At 40.0% G+C, this 18,986-nt stretch overlaps 2 protein-coding genes across 3 annotated transcripts in view; one reads left to right on the top strand and one right to left on the bottom strand.

The window, feature by feature from the left end:
- Positions 1-18,986, top strand: part of afap1l2 (actin filament associated protein 1-like 2) — a 43,502-nt gene that overhangs the window by 14,962 nt on the left and 9,554 nt on the right. Inside the window, exons 2-11 of one of the 2 annotated variants that reach the window (XM_028475468.1) lie at positions 664-792; positions 9,048-9,098; positions 9,249-9,340; positions 15,577-15,685; positions 16,968-17,036; positions 17,231-17,442; positions 17,561-17,740; positions 17,833-17,919; positions 18,015-18,099; positions 18,220-18,324. In XM_028475468.1, coding sequence (XP_028331269.1) covers positions 664-792; positions 9,048-9,098; positions 9,249-9,340; positions 15,577-15,685; positions 16,968-17,036; positions 17,231-17,442; positions 17,561-17,740; positions 17,833-17,919; positions 18,015-18,099; positions 18,220-18,324 — 1,119 coding nt within the window. The remainder of the gene's footprint in view (positions 1-663; positions 793-9,047; positions 9,099-9,248; positions 9,341-15,576; positions 15,686-16,967; positions 17,037-17,230; positions 17,443-17,560; positions 17,741-17,832; positions 17,920-18,014; positions 18,100-18,219; positions 18,325-18,986) is intronic. The other variant, XM_028475469.1, reaches the window with a different exon arrangement.
- LOC114481092 (kelch repeat and BTB domain-containing protein 13) lies at positions 9,688-17,200 on the bottom strand. Its single transcript, XM_028475474.1, has 3 exons — positions 16,881-17,200; positions 15,519-15,626; positions 9,688-12,255 (listed from the first exon to the last, which is right to left on the bottom strand). Exon 3 carries the CDS (start codon positions 11,479-11,481, stop codon positions 10,030-10,032), a length of 1,452 nt encoding a protein of 483 aa, XP_028331275.1. The 5' UTR covers positions 11,482-12,255; positions 15,519-15,626; positions 16,881-17,200; the 3' UTR covers positions 9,688-10,029.

Raw genomic sequence — 18,986 nt, 5'->3', positions numbered from 1 at the left:
AGTGTGTATAATTGTTGACATTAATGTGATGAACACCAGCCTCTTTACTCCTACTGATACCTGCCCCACCTCATTCTTTAATAAACTCTTTCTTCTTCATCCCCCACAGTCTGTTTTCTCTATGAAGTGCTCACACACTGAGAGCCACTGTTGCAAGAGGCCCATTCATGAGCCAGAGAGACAGTGAGGGCCAAAACAAAGAGCTCTACACACTGCTGTGAGCTCAGTGCTGACCTCTGAAGGATGTGTGTGGGCTGCTCCCAGACACAGTGACCCGGCTTACTTCGGCACCAGGCTCCTCCCCCCTCTGAACGTGAAATTTTAGTTACTAAACTCCCCAATGCAACCTCCTACAGGCCTGCAGCTTTTAATGGAAACTAGATGAGAGAAATTAACATGTGGCGCTGATTCTGGCTGTTTATCGCCTGTTGCCAGTGAAAAACCTCTGAGGAGTCTCTCCCATGTAAAATGTTGGCTCGGAGGGTTTTAAAAACAAGCAAAGTACTAAAAAGCAAACCGAAATCAGCAGAGCATATGTTTCCAGCAACTACTGGTGTACAATATATATTGATACAAGTGTTTTTATGCTGACTTCAGTGTCTGTCTTTTTACAACACATGTTTTCTTTCCTTTTTTAAAATAAATTCATTGCTTTACTTCCAGTGCTGGACCAGCTCCTGGTTGAGCTCCATCGTCTCCTGCTCATCTTGGACAAGGAGACCCTGAGTGGGAACGCGACCATCCAGAAGGGTTTGCTGTCTGATCTGCTCCAGTCCTACAGATCATCAAATGGTAAGAGGAAACAGAAAAACAGTGATGTGTCCCTTCATAGCACAATAGAACAAAGGAACCAGCGAAATATATACAATTACAACAGACACACAAAATTACAACATAAATAAATACACAAAATTTGCACAGTTTGATTAAAATTACACAAAAATAAGTCTTATAAAATGGGAAAATTACCCAAATTACAAGTAACAAAAATAGAAATACACAGAATTAACCAAGACGTACATGGTATGATTACAAATACACAAAAATAACACAGCGTTTTACAAAATGACAACAAAAATACACTGATTTACTCCAAAAAGACAACTATCAAAATAGAAATGTATATGTAACCCCAACAGAAAGAAACAAATTAGACTCCAATAACCAAAAAAACTACAACAAAGACACACAAACTTTGTTCTTTGCTTAGATTGGTCATTATTCTAAATTCTGGTGTGAATGAAGCTATTATTTTATTTAAAACAATATTAATATTGATAATGCATTAACCATATAGGTCTTTGCTTCTTCTATATTATTACAGCAAGGTAAAGCTTCACACACGCATCACATTCACATCCCATTACTAATTCAGAGGGTTTTATGAATAGTCAATGCAGCCATTAGTTAGAGTTGTGATAATGGCACATGTTGACCTTTTCTCCAAAAGAGCATTATTGAGGTTAGGAACTGATGTTGGACAAAAAAGACCAGGCTCATGACATCTACATGCTTTTAAAGTTGATGATTCCACACACCTGTTGTTGGAAAAGTAATTGCAACACCTGAAATCATTTAACAAACATCCCAATACATTTGGCAATGTTAAAAATCCAGGCATTTTTTTTTAGCATTTAAAACCTGCACTGCACAACCAATGTACAGCCTCACAGATTGCTTTTTTTGTTTTGCAGATTACATCACATTTTCAACAGCTAAAGGTTGACCACATGTTTGTGTTCGTCCAAATGTTGTTTGGACTAACCGGCACTTTATGTGGTCTGTCTTTATGCAAAGCACCTTATGTAACTTGTGGTCATTCTCTGTATTTCACTATGATATTACTCAGTCAATAGCTTTGGTCTGTGAGATCCCACAAAGAAACCCACTCTGCAATTATATTGCAAGTTAAAAGTCTGGCCTGTAATATTTTTATGCTATTTTCTCCATTAAGATAGCTGTAGAAAAAAAACATTGTGGTAATTTCATTAGAATTGGTTATTGTTACACTTTATCATTTGTTTACTCTCATTTGTCTTGCATGTATATGAAAGATAAGGAAAACTGGTTCTTTCTTGATTCTTGCCTGGTGCAATATCTGATAAAGAAACCCCCAAACCACTTATTTATATATTTTTTCACAGGCTTTGACAATCACACAGTACAGTAGGCTGTAGTAAATTGTTGCCGTCTGGAAATCAGTCAGTTTGTGTGGGAAACTTTGCTGCACTGAGTCTAATTCAGGCCTCAATTCCTGTGTGTGTGTGTGTGATCATTTAGGATAATGACAGACACAAAGACACATTAGATTATTCATAATAATAATATGATAAAGCCATTGTTCAGATAACCTGAGTGATTGTAGTCCTTTCCATTTTGTTTCTAATGAGGATCCTTTTCTTTCACACACTACAATTCACTGACACACACAGACGGTCGTGTTTTTCCATGTTCAGGTCCTGGACTTGTTTCTCCATACTTCCTCCTCTGGCTCCAAGCTGTATCATTTTTCCAAAGCAGCATTTATCCTCTGGGAATGCTCACTTCCTTTGAGCAGCAGTTTATAAATAGCATTAACTCAATTCCCCCCAAAAAAATCTGTTTTCACTGTGCAAGCAAAATATCGTTTTTATTCTTCTGCTGATGTTTGCTTTTCACTTCTTGGTATCAATTTCAAAGGAGATTTCTACCGAGCGCTTCCCCTGGTTGGAGTTTTGTTTGATTTTAATCTACGGGTTTGAACTTAGTCAGCCAAAATATTTAATTCATCAAGCTTTCTGAAAATGTAACGCCCAAACAAATTCCTAGAACTTGTTACAGTAACCAGGTGGCGTCATCTGCACTATTGTGACCTTAAACTTTTAATGTTCCCGAAAGGCATTTGTTATGATCAACCTTTTTTTTTTTTTTAACTAAAGCTGCTGACCAGTACCAGTGTAGCATCTAAAATGATAGCAAGGGAAAAGTTCCTTAGCATGAAATGTGATTCTGTTTCATGGATGCTTGGGCTTATTCAAGAAGTTGCCGCAGCAACTTGCTCCTAAGACTGGTCAATGTTTCATGCTGGTTGCTCTTCCTGCTGCAACTAGGAATCAAATCCATTAATAAACATTTAATTTCACTTTAATCTTATACCTCCAATGAAAGAGGCTTAACTCCTTATTTTACTGTCTTTTACCATGATGTTGATCTATAACATAAACATAGGAGACTCATAAAATGGAGACATTGACATTTATTTTCCTCCGTGGACGCTTGATTTTCATGTAAAAAAAAAAATGCTATAACAAATCTGTTAGAAGAGTCACTTCTACACAGCGTTTAACGTGACATAACACAGCACACGTTTTGCAGTTTCCGGTGAACATCCGCACCTACGGGATCACCTCATTTATTCACACACACATGCATGTCATCTCCTGATTGCACGTCACATGACCAGCGCGTCCACAGCGGCCGCCAATGACAACATTAAACACAAATATTCAGGGGCATAATAATAATAACAGAAATGAGAGCATATCTCAACACCCCCACTTGCTCACATTTAGAAAATCATTTCTCTTTTTTTTTTTCATACATGTTTAGGCGCTCACACTGTAATAGTTCATATACCAAACATAAACAACTCAAATGTCATTAGCTTCAGCTTTGTAGCTGGTTTAGTTAGGACATCTGCAACCATTTCATTGGTTGGACAGTACTTCAAGTTCATCTGGTCACCATTCAACATAGATCTTATAAAGTGATATTTAATATCCACATGTTTACATCGCTGTCTGTGTACAGGGTTTTCAGCTAAGGCTATAGCTCCCTGATTGTCCTCATAGATAATGCACCTGTATGTTTCACCATCAAAACAGTTCAACAGCTGTTGTAAATACAGGCACTCTTGCATAGTCGCAGCTAAAGCCATATACTCTGCCTCACAGGTGGATAGTGCGACTGTCGGCTGTCGTTTGGTTTTCCATGAGACTAATGGACCATTTCTGTTTAAACTGATACAGTAACCTGTGGTGCTTTTTCGATCACTAACATCAGCGGCCCAATTAGCATCACTGTAAGCATGGATTATGGTCTTATCTTTGCATTTTCTAAAACAAAGTTCTTTGTTTTGAGTACCTTTTAAATACCTTAAAGCATGCTTGACAGTCGTCCATTGTTCAGTAGTTGGTCTAGAAAAATACTGAGACAGTCTGCTTACTACAAAGCTCAGGTCTGGCCTTGTACAGGTTGCCAAGTATATTAAGCTCCCAACTACCTCTCTGTATTTCTTCACATCATCCATTAGTTCAGCATCATCACTGTAGTCAAGTTTTTGTTCACAAGGGGTAGCTCTAGACTTACAGTTTATCATGTCAAATCTCTCCAGAATTTTCTGTACATATTTGCATTGCGACATTTTGACACAATCAGCAGTTTGCTCAAAGTCAATACCGAGAAAATGTGTCTGTTTACCTAGGTCTTTCATTCTAAATTTGGACTTAAGCATTTCTTTTACACGATTCAATACATCATTATTACTGGCGGCAATAATCAAATCATCTACCCATATGATTATGTGAATTTTTTCTTCGTCAGTAACTTTGCTATACACACAATGATCAGCTGGATTTTGTGCAAACTGCATTTCACATAAATAATCATGCAACATTTTGTTCCAGTTGCGCCCCGACTGTTTTAGTCCATACAGGGATTTCTCCAGTTTACACACTAGTTTGTCACCTTCCTTAGATTTGATTTCATAACCCTCAGGCTGTTCAATGTAGAGCTCACATTCGATTGGCGCATGTAAATAGGCTGTCTTTACATCCATCTGGTGGACAATCAGATTGTCCTGTGCTGCTTTCTGTGCCAACACCCTGATACTGGTCATGCTCGCTGTAGGAGAGAAAGTCTCTTCATAGTTCACACCTCTCTTTTGACTGAAACCTTTGGCGACATATCGGGCTTTGAATTTGTCTGATCCGTCATTATTCTTTTTCATTGCATAGACCCATTTACCCCCCACTACATCTTTGCCCTCAGGTAGAGTGGTTAGGGTATATGTCACATTGTCTTTTAATGACTGCATTTCCTCCTCCATAGCATCAGCCCATTCTTTGGCTTTTACTGAGGTCACTGCCTCTTTATATGTTTGAGGCACATTACATATTAGTCTGTAACAATAGTCAATGTTGGTTATGTCATCTTCAAAACCACAAACATAGTCACCATAATATTCTGGCTTTTTTCTCTCCCTATCAGGATATCGCCTTTCTGCAGATCTGTCTTTATTTTCAACTGTCTCCTCACTTTCAACTTTCACTGATTTAGTCTCACCCTCTTCTGTCTCACTTTGTGTAAAAACTTCTTGGTCTTCAGTTATTTCTATGCTAACTGGTGGGGTTTTCACAGATTGGCTTTTATTTTGGATCACAAAATCATCATCCTCAGCATCCAGCTTTTCACTGTTTACTCTAGATACAAATTCCACAAGTCTATGTTTTTGTATTTTGTTTCTGCTGGGATAGTACACCATGTAGGCAGGACTATTTTTGTCATATCCTACAAAAATGCCTTTCTCACATCTAGAGTCCAACTTTGCTTTGTAATGTTTGTAAGCATAACAGACCTGTCCAAATTTCTGCATTCTGGCAATATTTGGCTGTCTGCCCTTTAACATGTAGTAAGGAGTCTGTTTAGTGCGGTTGTTAAAGCACCTATTCCTCACCACAGCAGCTGTCTGGACAGCATAGGTCCATAACATCTTTGGTAGTCCACTCTCTATGAGCATACACCTGGCCATTTCAAATAAAGTTCTCCAGTTGCGTTCAGCAGTACCATTTTGGTGTGGAGAATATGGGGCTGAGGTTTCTTGCCTAATACCACTTCTGCTCATTAATGCTTGGTACTCTCTTCCTGTGTACTCCGTACCATTGTCAGATCTCATGCATTTTATTTTGCCATAAGGGGCTGTATCAGCTATAAACTTCTCAGTAGCTCGCACTGTGTCACTTTTATTCTTCAAAAAGTATACAAACACTGCACTCGAGAAGTCATCTGTGAAGGATAGTGCATACCTGTGACCATCTTTGGACACTGGATCTATAGGACCAGCTAAGTCTGTGTGCACCATGTCCAGAGGTGCTTTAGCCCTCATATCTGGCTCTCTGCTTCTAGATTGAACAAACTTCCCCTGAGTACATACTTCACACTGTGGGGCAGGTTTACTTCCTTCATTCCTAATGTCCATTCCATTTACAACATCTCTTAACTTCATTATATCTCCATAATTGCAATGGCCTAGAATTTCATGCCAACTCTGTAAATCAAGGCTTTTCTTACAGTAGTCATTGCAGTCATTTTCTGATGTGTGGAGATAGTAAAGTTTGTTGTGTACGTGTATGGGGAATTTTGTACCGTCTTTATGAAGTAGAACATTCTTCTTCTCACTGAAGATCACTGTGGCTCCGCTGGAGGTGGAAGCTTTCACCGAGAAGATATCCTGGGGATATGATGGGATGTACAGGGCGTTCCTGAGCGTCGTTCGGAAACGCCGTCCCTCGCTGTCGAGTAGCCACACCTCCGCGTCACCTCTGCGCTTAGCGACTCCGTTACTCCTGGAACCGTCAGCCAACTCAACGCTGTGCGTCCCGGCCTGGAATCTGCCGTCAAAACGCTTGAACTTTGCGATGTCTGTGATGATATGTGACGTTGCACCCGCATCCACCATCAGACCTTTCCTCTTGTTATCCGGCACCCGCACCTCCGCGTCGTTCACTTGGAATGCGTATTCCGTTTCCGTCTCCTCGGACGCTCTCCGTGCGTTATCCCGCTGCCTTGTCCGTCTGCAGCTAGCATTGTTGTGTGTGTTACTTTTGCAATGGTTGCACCACTGTTTGCGCAGACAGGCTCTGGCTATGTGACCTCTGCTACCGCATTTGTAACACACAATGTCTGTATTGCCACTGTACTTTGCTCCCTCGGGCGCACGCCTTGTGCCAAACTGCGCTCCTGCCTTCATGACATTATCATCTGATGCAGTTGCGCGCATGTTTTCAACATCCTCATAACTTCGGAGCTTTGTCTTAAATGCAGCAAAAGTCATTTTATCGTCACTCTGAGACACATGTATGGCAAATGGCTTAAATGTCTCTGGCAGCCCTTTCAAAACCATTGCGATCAATAGTCCGTCACTGAGCGTCTCTCCTGCGCTTCTCAAAGCAGTAATCGCAGTCTCTGCTCTGATTACATATTCAGTGACATTCTCAGTGGGCGACTTTTGCAGTGAGGTCAACTCGGTGTATAAGTTAATAACTCTGGGCTTGCCTGTACCAGCATAGTATTGCCGGAGAATCTTTAGCGCCTCACGTCCGTCGTTCCCGGCATCTCGCATCACCAACGACAGGCTCTTATCATCCAGAAACTGAATGAGCTCCGCGTAGGCCTCTGCATTTTTCTCGTCATCCTCGTCATCATCTGGAGCGGCATCCTTTAAAATAGTGTCCTTTAATCCTTGCAGACAAAGGTGGCCCAAAAACTTAGTCTCCCATAGCTCATATTTTTTCTCGTCACCATCAAAAACGAGTCTCGCCCAGCGGCTGCTCGGCACCGCGTCTCTGTCTCTTTTACTCATGTTGAAGGCTGATTACTCCAACTCGCCGCTCAGGTGCACACAGTGAACGTTGCGACCTTCACCCGGCAGGTTCATCAAACTGTGCGTTATGGATCTGGGCCCATAACCTGTTAGAAGAGTCACTTCTACACAGCGTTTAACGTGACATAACACAGCACACGTTTTGCAGTTTCCGGTGAACATCCGCACCTACGGGATCACCTCATTTATTCACACACACATGCATGTCATCTCCTGATTGCACGTCACATGACCAGCGCGTCCACAGCGGCCGCCAATGACAACATTAAACACAAATATTCAGGGGCATAATAATAATAACAGAAATGAGAGCATATCTCAACAAAATCGTCTCTGTACAATGCTGTATGACCCTTAAAACTTCAATAAATGCGCCGACATTAATTTGTCCGAACACAGAAGTTTAGTGAATGTTGGCTACTGTAATGACTGGGTCGATGATCACCACCTTCACAGGAGAGCTACACCATGAAACTGGGCATTATATTGTGATTCAAGATATATCGAGTTTTCTATTTTGGCGATATAGAAAATGACAATATCGCCTATAACGAGATATACCCTTTTTATTTTACTTGTTTTTTTGTATACAATCACACAGTAGAAATCACATACAAGTACTTGATATTATTCAGAGTACAGTCAAATAGTGTCAAACTATTTATCCATTTTTCTGATATATATATATATATAAATATAAGTTATTTTGTATCAAAATACTCATTTTAGGAATCGTTGCTTTCGTTACAACAGCATGAAAAGCACAGTTAGATGGATTACTGACTGTGTCTTTACTCAGACCTGCCCCTAAATAAGCCACACTACAGAACTTACTCACACGTGTTGTCCGTTTTTGGAGAAACAGACCAAAGTGTCACATATTGTTCAGCTTTTTGTTAATAAATGAGCCTGTGTGGCATTTTCCATTAGCAAATTTAACCCGAAATTGTCTTTCTGGTAAGACTTTGAGTTTAAAATATCCAGACTTATATCCTATATTGCCATTTTGAGAAAAAAATATTGAGATATGAGTTTTGGTCCATATTACCCAGCCCTACTACACCACTTTAAAAAACTGTCAAGAAGAACAAATGCTTGTTGTTGTTTCACTAAGCATCAATAGCATGTATATGATACAGCCTCAAAAAAAGGAATTCAAATTAAATTAGAAGAGAACTAAATAAATATTTTGAAAGTATCGCTAAGCTTTAAAGTACAATAATTCTGCTCTCTTTGTAAATGTCTTTCACCTTTGATCAGTCTTTGCTCTGTTTTTTAAACTAAAGCATCAAGGTTTGCTGCTAAATATTCAAAAGTCTACAGTTGGTTTTTGTGTATGTTTTCTGTAACATTCTTATTAAAGTTGAATTAACAGTACAATGTAACATGTTTCTGTTTCTACCCACAGGCCCTGATGAGGAATATATTTACATGAACAAAGTCATCGTCACTGATAAAGGTTAGCATTGAAATAATCTATTTTCGCACTTTTCTTTGTTTTAGTTCATTTTCTTGGTTTTGGATTGTTGCCTAAACCTGTTTAAATGGACAGTTTAATTTGTTTTGCATAAATGTTAGACATTTATTAAAGAGCTTTTTTGTGCCCTAGATGATGCATCAGATGTCCTGGTCAATGGAAGAGCATCAAAGCATGTACCAGTCCCACAGAAGAGTCTCCCTGACCTGCCGCCCCACAGGACGGTAAGTTATCTTTTTTTAGATAAAGGATTTACTTGAATACTTCCCTTTGTGACGAGTGCCATTAGTATATTAAAAGTCAGGATAAGTTCTGATTCATATAAAGTAAATGGGAAGTCATGTTTTGCAAAACGCTGAATGAGCCCAAAGACAAAATCCAAGTGGAAATGTGTCATCACCATCTATAAATCGTTTCACAAACCAAATGGAAACAGCTTTTATTATCCCAAAACAAATGCAGCATGTTGCAATCCAAGCATAATTACTTCCCACAATCCCAAGAGTTGTAACCCCGGGGCTGAATGAGATGTATTCTCGTAGAGAAACAACAAAACCAGCATTATTGGAGTCATCTGTAGTGAATGCTTATGGCTGTGTGTGAAACCTGAGGTGTGTTTCACGATGATTGGGAAAACTGGTGCTCGCTGCATTGGCTCAGTGTGACTTCAGGAAAAAGGACGTGAATGAGGGCTTTAGCACATCCTGTCACTGCCTTTGAACCTTGTGCTAAGTCATGCACTCACAGTGGACTTCCCTCATAAACTACTGTTACAGCTGTTTCTAATCAGAACAACTGCACATGCTCAGTGTGTGACGCCATAGAATAAACAGACAATGTGGGTCATTTTTAGCACAGAAAAATCATATTCAGGGGGAAAAACATCTATTAAATGCCCTAAGATGTGTCCGGCTCAGGTATTTTCTTCTTCTCTTGCTGCCTCGAGCTGTGGTATAACTGGTCCTGCCTTGGGCAGCCTCAGCAAACAGGTCCACAGGGAGCCACTCTTTGGAAACCCCTTCATCTGCCTGCGGGGCTTCCATCCATCTCTAGTGATGGTGTATTCAAGTGTTAACATGTGCTTCACTGTGAAGACAGAGTCCCCTCTTATCATGGAGGTGAAGAGTGCCCCCTTACTGTTGATGTATTGTCCTGGCATGGCCGTCCACTGGCCTGTTGTGATGTTATAGCAGTCTATTAGACACCTCAGGAAGTCATCACTGGGACCGTTGCGCATCACGTACAGATTGTCTCTATGAGCTACCATACAGTGGCCATAACTCTGAGGTCGGATCATTGTGGTAGCAAGCGTCCACTCATCTTTTGCTGGAATGTACTCGTAGATGTCCGTAGTGTCCGGTGGCTTCCAGAAGCAAACAAAAATCCGTCGACGAGCGACCGCGCAGGCTGCAGACGCCACCGGCCTTGGTGTGTTTTGTATGAATGTCCATTCTCCTGTAGCTGCATCATAGCTCTCTGCTGTGGAAGTAGTTTTCTTCTGGAACTCTCCACCAATAGCATAGAGTCGTCCCTCATGTCCAAGCAAGGTGAAGTCATACCTTGGCTGTTGGGGACCTGGAAGCGTAGTCCAAACTCCTGATTCTGGGTTGTAGCAGAAGCTGCAATCCACTGTTTCTTTACCATAGCCATAAACGCCACCTACGATATACAACCTATTGTCAAGTACGGTCACACCAGCCATGGAGGTGCTACACAGAGTCGGGAGGCTTGTCAGAATCTTCCACTCCTCTGCTGCTTCATCAAGATAGCAGACAACTCTAAACGAGTCCCGCAGATGCTCCACTGAGGGCGAATGGGTGCCTAAAGCAATGTAAGAAGTAGGAGATAATGCTTGAGAGTATTTGATCAGCTCTTCAGGTAACATTCTTTCTGCTTCTACTTTGAGGTCAACATTAGCATCACAAAGAAAAAGGGCAGCATTGTGAAACAGAGTGTGAAGCCCAAATACAGAGGCTGCGTGGTACAGAAAGAGGCAGTTATCAGAGTCTATGATATCACAGAGATGCTGCACCAGGCATCCAACCTGCAGAAAAGCTGCACACTCTACACAGTCCATTAACTCCTCTGGGTCACTGACGGTGGGAGTCTCTCCCCTGCAGACTGCGAGGGCAATAAGAAAACCTTGAGCATGAACACCTCCTCTCAGGTACACCTCAGCCTGCTCACTCTCCTTCATCCCAGAATGGAACAGGGCACGGAAATAGTCACTGTACTCAACAAGTAATTGCCGCTCCACGGTGAAGCAGGACCCCTCCACCCTCACTTTCACCAAGCCTTCATAGTGCTCCCTGTACTCCAGGTCAAGGCTTGCATTCTCTACTTGAAGACGTTCAGGCACTTCCATAATTTTACCAAACAGGACCTCGGTTTCTTCAAAAGCAGACTGAGTGATCACTCAGCCATTTTCCCCCTGAAGTGTCTGCTAAATAAGTTTGTCAGTTCCATTGCGTCCTGTCTGTGTGGTCTGTAAATAGTCGGGCTATAGATAGCAGCCGGGCCACTCGCAAGCGTCAGGCAGGAAAAGGAAAACTGTTGACATGAAATGCAACTAGTCATTATCTTCACCGCAGCACAATCACCGAGCATGTGTTTTTATGGAAATGTCATGGTTGTTCATTGAAATCACCACTAACTGTATTTTTCTTAATGCAGTGTTATTTCTCTAATTAATGTATCTAACCTAGTTAAGTGTAAAGGAAAATAATGAGAATAAAAAGGTGAAATACAGGTGCTACTGTTTTCACACAAGCTTTTTCTCCTATTAAATTTCTTCGTTGGAACCCAAACTAAGAGATGAGAAGAGGAGCTGTTGTTGGACTTTTTGATCATTACTGTCTTTTCTGGGCTGAGCTCCCAGCAGGCCTTTAGATACGGTGGGTGGAAGCGATTGGGTCTGTTTTTGCTGTGCTGGATTCTTGGCATGGGTGTGAGGGATTTTCCATGTTCGTTTTCTAGGGCTCCTTTTCCCACTCTTTGCTCAAAGCCCCAACACCACACCCTTTCTAACCCCCCTCCTCTCCCAGCTTTGTTATTTATGCTCTGACTCCTCGATCCATTCCTTTTACTCCGTGTTACTGGGGTGAAGACTTGTGTGAGAAAGTCCAAAGACGGACTCAGTCTGATGAGAAAACAGACAATCAGGCCCATTATGTCGGGTACATTGTTATGGAAGTAAGAGTTCTGTAACGATGAGTTTAAAATTAATACACAAATGAAGAAGAGGGAGGGTAAGTGATGTGAGGGAGTTGCTGCTGCCCTAAAGATTCAGTTGTTCATCCAAATTAGATGCATGTTACTTCCAATTCTGTTGAAATTTGATAATATTTTCATTGATTTATTTCTATGAATGGCAGGAGTGTGTAGAAGAACTCCTATTCTAAATAAAATCTAATGTTAAATACACATCTGGATTATGGTTTGACCCATCAGATGTTGAGACCCAACACGTCTACTGACAAGTTCTTTGAATATTTGAGTTACCTCAATTTTTTTTGTTTAGTTAGATATTTTAAAGACATATATACTTTACAGAAATATTGTCCTGCAACATTTGCTCAAAATAACATCATTTAGATAAAAATGTGTCATTGGATTACTTATGCATGACGTGGTTAAAGCATTATCAGATCCTTAATGTGTAACCGATGTGATCCTCCTATATCTATGTGAATCCTTCTCTGGGTTCACTGACATGCAATCTAATTACAGCAAACAAATCCGTGTCAGAGAGACCAAGACATGACAACAGTTATTATGACAGCGTATCGCATCTGCATTGCATTGTGGGTTTGTTCACTTAAGTGATTTGGTCAGAGAAAGCACACGGAAAGGGAATTCCCTGTTTACTGATGCACATAGTTAAAGTGTCTCTGACTGACAGCACACACCAGAGATGGAGGATAAAGGATCTAAGTCTGCGACCACAAAACACAGTTTTACAAAAACCCTTTTCGGCCCAATTAGTTCCTTGTCTTCGCAAATAAAAGCTCGTATTAGATTTTGGGTTAGAACTGTCGGTTGTGTTTATTACTTAAGAGAAAATAAGGAGGTTAGCCAGAATTTGCTGAATCTGACTTTCTGTAAATGACTTAGGATTGCAGATACTAAGTAGAGACTAAAGTGGTTTAAGAAGGCTCACTACAATTCTCTTATGCTTGGATTTTCTACACCAGAATGTTTTATTTTTTATTTTTATTTATTCAGTTTATTTTCAACATGGTTACATTCACTTTCACATTTACAATTTTTTTTTTTTTTTTTTTTTGTACATGCCGAAAAAGGAGACGAGAGAAGCAGTTTGCTTATCCAAGTCCCGTCCCGTTTTGAACACAGGAAATTTACATCTAAGCTTGTCTCTCTGGTCAAACATTCTTAGGTTGTTCTGAACACAATATCATTTCATTTTTATTTTTTTTTTTAAATGTTAAAATGTTTCAGTCATTTAATGCTTTTTACTGGCCAATGATGAAGGATAATCATCATCAGTCAGTTTGCCTGATTATGAATATAGGATTAGATCTCTACTGCTAGTTCTGCTCTTATGTCATTTTATCGCTAACACTGAACTTCCCATCTTCCTCCCATCTTCTGGCTCCCACTGGCTGTGTGCTGGCTTGAGGCTTGTGGCCACAGGATGCAGGGATAAAGAGTGTTTTTGTTGCTTCAGCAGAGAGTATGAGTCAGACTGTGAACTTTGAATCTCTGAAAAACATGTAGTGAATGAAGTAATCCCACCCCCGACCTAATAAGAAACCACCTGCTGTTAAGCTAACAGGGTGTTTATCAGAGAACGGATCAGACAGAGGGTTTACATTTATAGATTGGAGGCTTACCCATAAGGTCCGTCCCATTACAAACCTCTGCTGCTTAAAATACTAAAGACACTGATGTGCATTGATTGATTGGTCAAGCGATGATCCAATCATAACCATCGATCAACATCATCAGTGAAACACAGCACAAGAATTTTGTCTTTTTGTTAAAACAATGATTTTCATTTTAATTTCTGAAACATTCAGCAAAAGAATTACCAATACAGGAAAAAACACACTTGGTATTGTTTTCTAGCTTCAGATGAATTTTAACTGATTGTGTTTTAAATGGGTATAAAATATTGTCTTTAATCAATCAAAGACCTCTGAATTGAATCAAAACTTTGGCAGATATTGCAATATCAGCAAATATTGTACTATTGGCCAAAACATCAATATATCATACGTCATAAAACTGGTGATCTACACCCTACCTCAAACCCATTCTACCTTCAACAAGTGGCTGAGAATATGACTGTGGTGCAATGACTGTGTGATGATTTTCTAAAGAAATAAGGCTTTTTAAATTTTGGAACAAGTAGCACCAGGATGCTCTTTGACAGGAATGAATAGTAGCCTTATAGAGGTTTATGTACATCATTGAAGAAATGAGACTGTCTACATATGCAGTCAGGTTGTCATGAGAAAACCACTAACTTTAGATGTTGTAATGGCGTAAAAAAATAAAATAAAAATGTAACAATTTAAGTTGTCCTCTAAATCCATGCCAGGCAGCCCCTTAGGAGATTTGAAATGACTTTCAAATGTGTATTCGTCTTTCCTTTGAAATATTTGTATCTATTTGTTAAACTTTTTGTGTCAATTTAAAGTACAGGCATTATGGAATTACTTGAAAATATAAATATAAAACTAGAAAAAGACATTTAAAAAAGATGCTTATTTAAAAAAACGGACGCCAAGCTTGCAATCAGAGAGTTGCCGGTTCAAGTCTCACCCGGGCCAACACTGTGGGATCTTGAGTACGTCCCTTAACCCCCAACTGCTCCTCAGGGATGGGTCAAATGCAGAGAACAAATATTGTGTATGTACCTGTATGGACTGTATATGAGTTAGAGTAAATAAAAAATAAAGTTGTAATGTACAGTATATTGTACCAGTTGCGTCCAGTGTCAGTTTGGATATAAAACTTATATTAGATGATTGACTTTAACCGACCTCAATATTCAGTCAATCGACACACTGTCTTAAATGTTATGGTTATTTACTCTATAAATTTAGGGGCAATTTTCAGGGGCTTGAATATACATTTGTTGAATATGATACAGTATAATTGGTGTCGGAGAGAAAGGCAAAACAAAGAAAAAAAGTTCCTTGTAATTCCCCACAGCCCACCTCACTCTCAGACTTTGAGTTTGCACTTTCAGCCAGACTATGACTGTGTCTCTTCACACGCTGGAAGTGAAGAGACACACACACACACACACACACACACACACACAAACCATGAGCTCAGGACTTCAATAGTACAAGATTGGTTACACCACACATGTTCACTTGCTGGAGGATGTTTATTAATGTGTATGAGTGTAAATGATGAATACGTACAAACCTTTACTGTACTCTGTTTCTGCTGCCTCCCTTTCCCTTGTTTTGCTCTCATCTCTCAGGGTGTGGTGTGTGCAGAGCCATTCCCTCTGCCTGCAGTCCCTTCTCCAGCCTGCGTAAACACAGACAGTTACTACGAGGAGGCTCAGCCTTATGAGGAAACTGTTAATGGTAAGAACTCAGGTCACATGTTATGTTCTCCTCTCCACTGACCCAACAAAAGAAAGAACGCTGCAGTCAATTAGTTTTAATAACCTTCTGGATGTGATTGGTTATATGTAAAATCACCCTGGATCAATTTAAGCCCAATCTTACATGAATACTGCTAAACATCCATTCTACACTATCTGAAATTGGTGTTTGTTTCACTTTTTGGAGAATGAGCTATCACTGTGTTAACACTGTGTGAGGAAGTGGTTTCATGCTCCATCTAAACCATAATTATCAAGCACTGAGAAAGCAAGAGGCATTTCTATAACAGGCTCTACCTCTGTGATAGTACAGTAGGATGTTTGCATGCTAGGATCCTAAACTAAATGACTTTTATGTCCTGTGGGATAAAAAATTTACCTGTGGGATAATTTTTGATCAATAGCATGTGAACCATTGTGTTGTAAACAAACGACAATATTTAAAGCTGCTAGAGACGATTCATTTTATCCAATAAAGACAGTGTCGGCCTCATGGATCAATAAATTGAAGATCATTTGCTTGAAAAATAGATGTAACATGTTGAAATTGACACTCAAAAATGTATTTTCATGTGCACTGTAAACACTCCTGACATTGTCAGAAAGTTTTGTGTATTGCATTATGAGATGTGGAGTCCTGTAAACAGATGCATAGAAGTGTCTTACTGTGATTTTTTGTTTCTTCGCGAGGCAAAGAGGACATTGATTTCCTTGACACCATTTTTGTTCTAGTTTGTTCCCGGTATTCCATGATTCAATGTCGCCTGGATTCAGGTCGTTTCATGTAAGCCCCAAAATAAACATCTGCCATTGTTTTTTGCCACAACTTTCAGTCTGTGAAAAAATTAAACACCACAAATGTGTTGGGAAGGCACTTTCTTTGGCGGAGTTTCAGGGGAAAACAGAAGAAATCACAGTAAGAATTAAGTAAAAAAAAACTTCCATGCTTCCGTCTACGGGACTCCACATCCCACAATGCAATGCACATAACTTGCACAAAACTGTTTACATTAGAGATGAGAATAAACTTTCAAATGGCAATTCCAGCCTTTTACATCTATTTTCCAAGCAAATGAGCTTCATTTTACTGATCTATGAAGCCTACACTATATCTTTGTCAGCTTTAGGAGGAGTTACCGTGGAGCAAAAGGAGTATATGAATGTTTTTTCCTTACACTTTTAAGTCTTTTTTTCACTCCCCTTTATTGCTGTTTTGTCTTTCATCCTTTCTCCTGCTCCCTCTTCTCTCTCATGCTCTGCAGATGTGGATAAGTTTGCCAGGATGGGAGCGCGTTGCTCTGACAGTACAGTCTATGCCGTTATCACCAGGGGTAGTTTGGCCTTGTGTGTGTGTGTGTGTCTGTGTGAGGCACGGCTTGGATCATTCATAGCATGAAGAAAAATGTGAACCAAGAGTGCCTTAGCATCCAGCATGTCTTCAGTGTCCTCCTTTGTTTCCACGTCCTCCAGAAAATCTATTTCAATCCACCAGTTGTCATGGTTGATCTCTGATCTTTGTCCCTAGACGACGGAGAAGCCGTAAGCAGCTCGTACGAGTCCTACGATGAGGAAGAAGTGAGCAGAGGAAAGTCTCCATCAGCACAGCATCAATGGCCCTCAGCAGAGGCATCCATCGAGCTAATGAAGGACGCTCGCATCTGTGCCTTCCTGTGGAGGAAGAAGTGGCTCGGCCAGTGGGGCAAGCAACTGTGTGTTATCAAAGATCATCGCCTGCTGGTGGGTAAACAAACAGTCTTATTATCCTTGTTGCGTTTCACCATCATCGAGGATTTCTAAAAATTTAAGACCTGCAAGGAATTATCAGTTGTAAATCTAACCTGTGTTTTTCTTTCAGTGTTATAAGAGCTCAAAGGAGCAGACGCCACTGCTGGATGTGAGTTTGCTTGGTTGCACTGTGGTTTATAAAGAGAAGCTGCTGAAAAGGAAAGAGCACAAGCTGAAAATCATTCCCTTTGGAGGGGAAGCCATCGTGCTGGGCCTGCAGAGCAAAGAACAAACCGAGCAATGGCTGAAGGTTGGTGTGTTCCAAGGTGCTTTTCAAAAAGTTATTTTTTTTCTAATTCCTAAATAAATACAAATGAATTGTTATCCTGGATTGGTGAGTAGGTCATTCAAGAAATCAGCCCGAGGCCAGCGGAAAGCTGCGAGCCCCATCAATTCGTCTCTGACTCCCCAAGGCTCATTTGTACTAAGGTACGCACATATCCACTATTTCATTAGTCGACTTTCTAAGGTATGCATATGTTTCCCTGCTGCGGAAATGACTAAAAGTTGAAATGAACCCACAGGGAGAGCTGAGCGAGAGAAACTGTGGTGCTTCAGAGAGCGGCAGCAGCACAGACAGCCACACAGAAACTTCAGAAATCAAAGATGGTGAGTGTGACTTTGTCGAGTTCTGCAGCTCAGAATTGAAACGCCATCACATTTTCACACAAAGTAGAAGTTTTAATTTCAAAGTCATGCCTCCGTTTCTGTTCCTCTCCCGTTCAATAGTGAAGAAAAAGTACGGCGCTGGTTTGAAGTTCAGCAACCTCATGAACATTGGGAAGAAAAAAAACTGCACGCTGGAGAGTCCGGAAAAATGTGTCGACACCTCAGGTGAGTGAAAGTAGAGTCGGTGGGTCACTTAGGGTAACGGAGAATTCCTCCTGTAGAGATTTCTAGTTACAAAAGTCTTTGGAATATTAATGTAGAGCTTTATTAGTGTTAAAGGTTTTCAAACATCATTTTCAACCCAAATTAAACATGAGAAACAGGGTTGGGGTCAAATATATTTTTCAGTTACAATTACGTTTTCAATTACCCATGTTCAACTACAATTCAATTACAATTACATTTTTTACAATTACAAATAAATAACTTTTTTTTTTTTCTCCCCTCAGTTACATTTACATTTTACATTTAGTCTCAATTACTAAAGTGCAATTTCAACTAATCACAATTACTGAGCCTGGAATAAAAAACCCTAATAAAAGATAATCATCTCTTATGATAATGGGTCCTAACTCAGCTGTAAAATACACTAAAAACCAAATATTTTTCATCTATCGGTAAATATCTTTCCTATCTCCTGGTTACCTAGTTTGGCTTATTATTCAATTAAAATATAGGTATTAATATTTCTGGTGTTGACATCTGAGCCTTTTTTGTGTCAGTTTACCCCTACAGATTAATTAGATTATTTTTAAATGGTAAAATGTGGGAAAACTTGATATGAAACATATTTTAATAATTGTTAACTACATGTGTTGAACTGTACA

Source organism: Gouania willdenowi, chromosome 19 (genome assembly GCF_900634775.1).
Source record: "Gouania willdenowi chromosome 19, fGouWil2.1, whole genome shotgun sequence".
NCBI lineage: Eukaryota > Metazoa > Chordata > Actinopteri > Blenniiformes > Gobiesocidae > Gouania > Gouania willdenowi.
The sequence above is the reverse complement of the archived record's forward strand: the minus strand, read 5'-3'. Positions and strand labels throughout refer to the sequence as shown.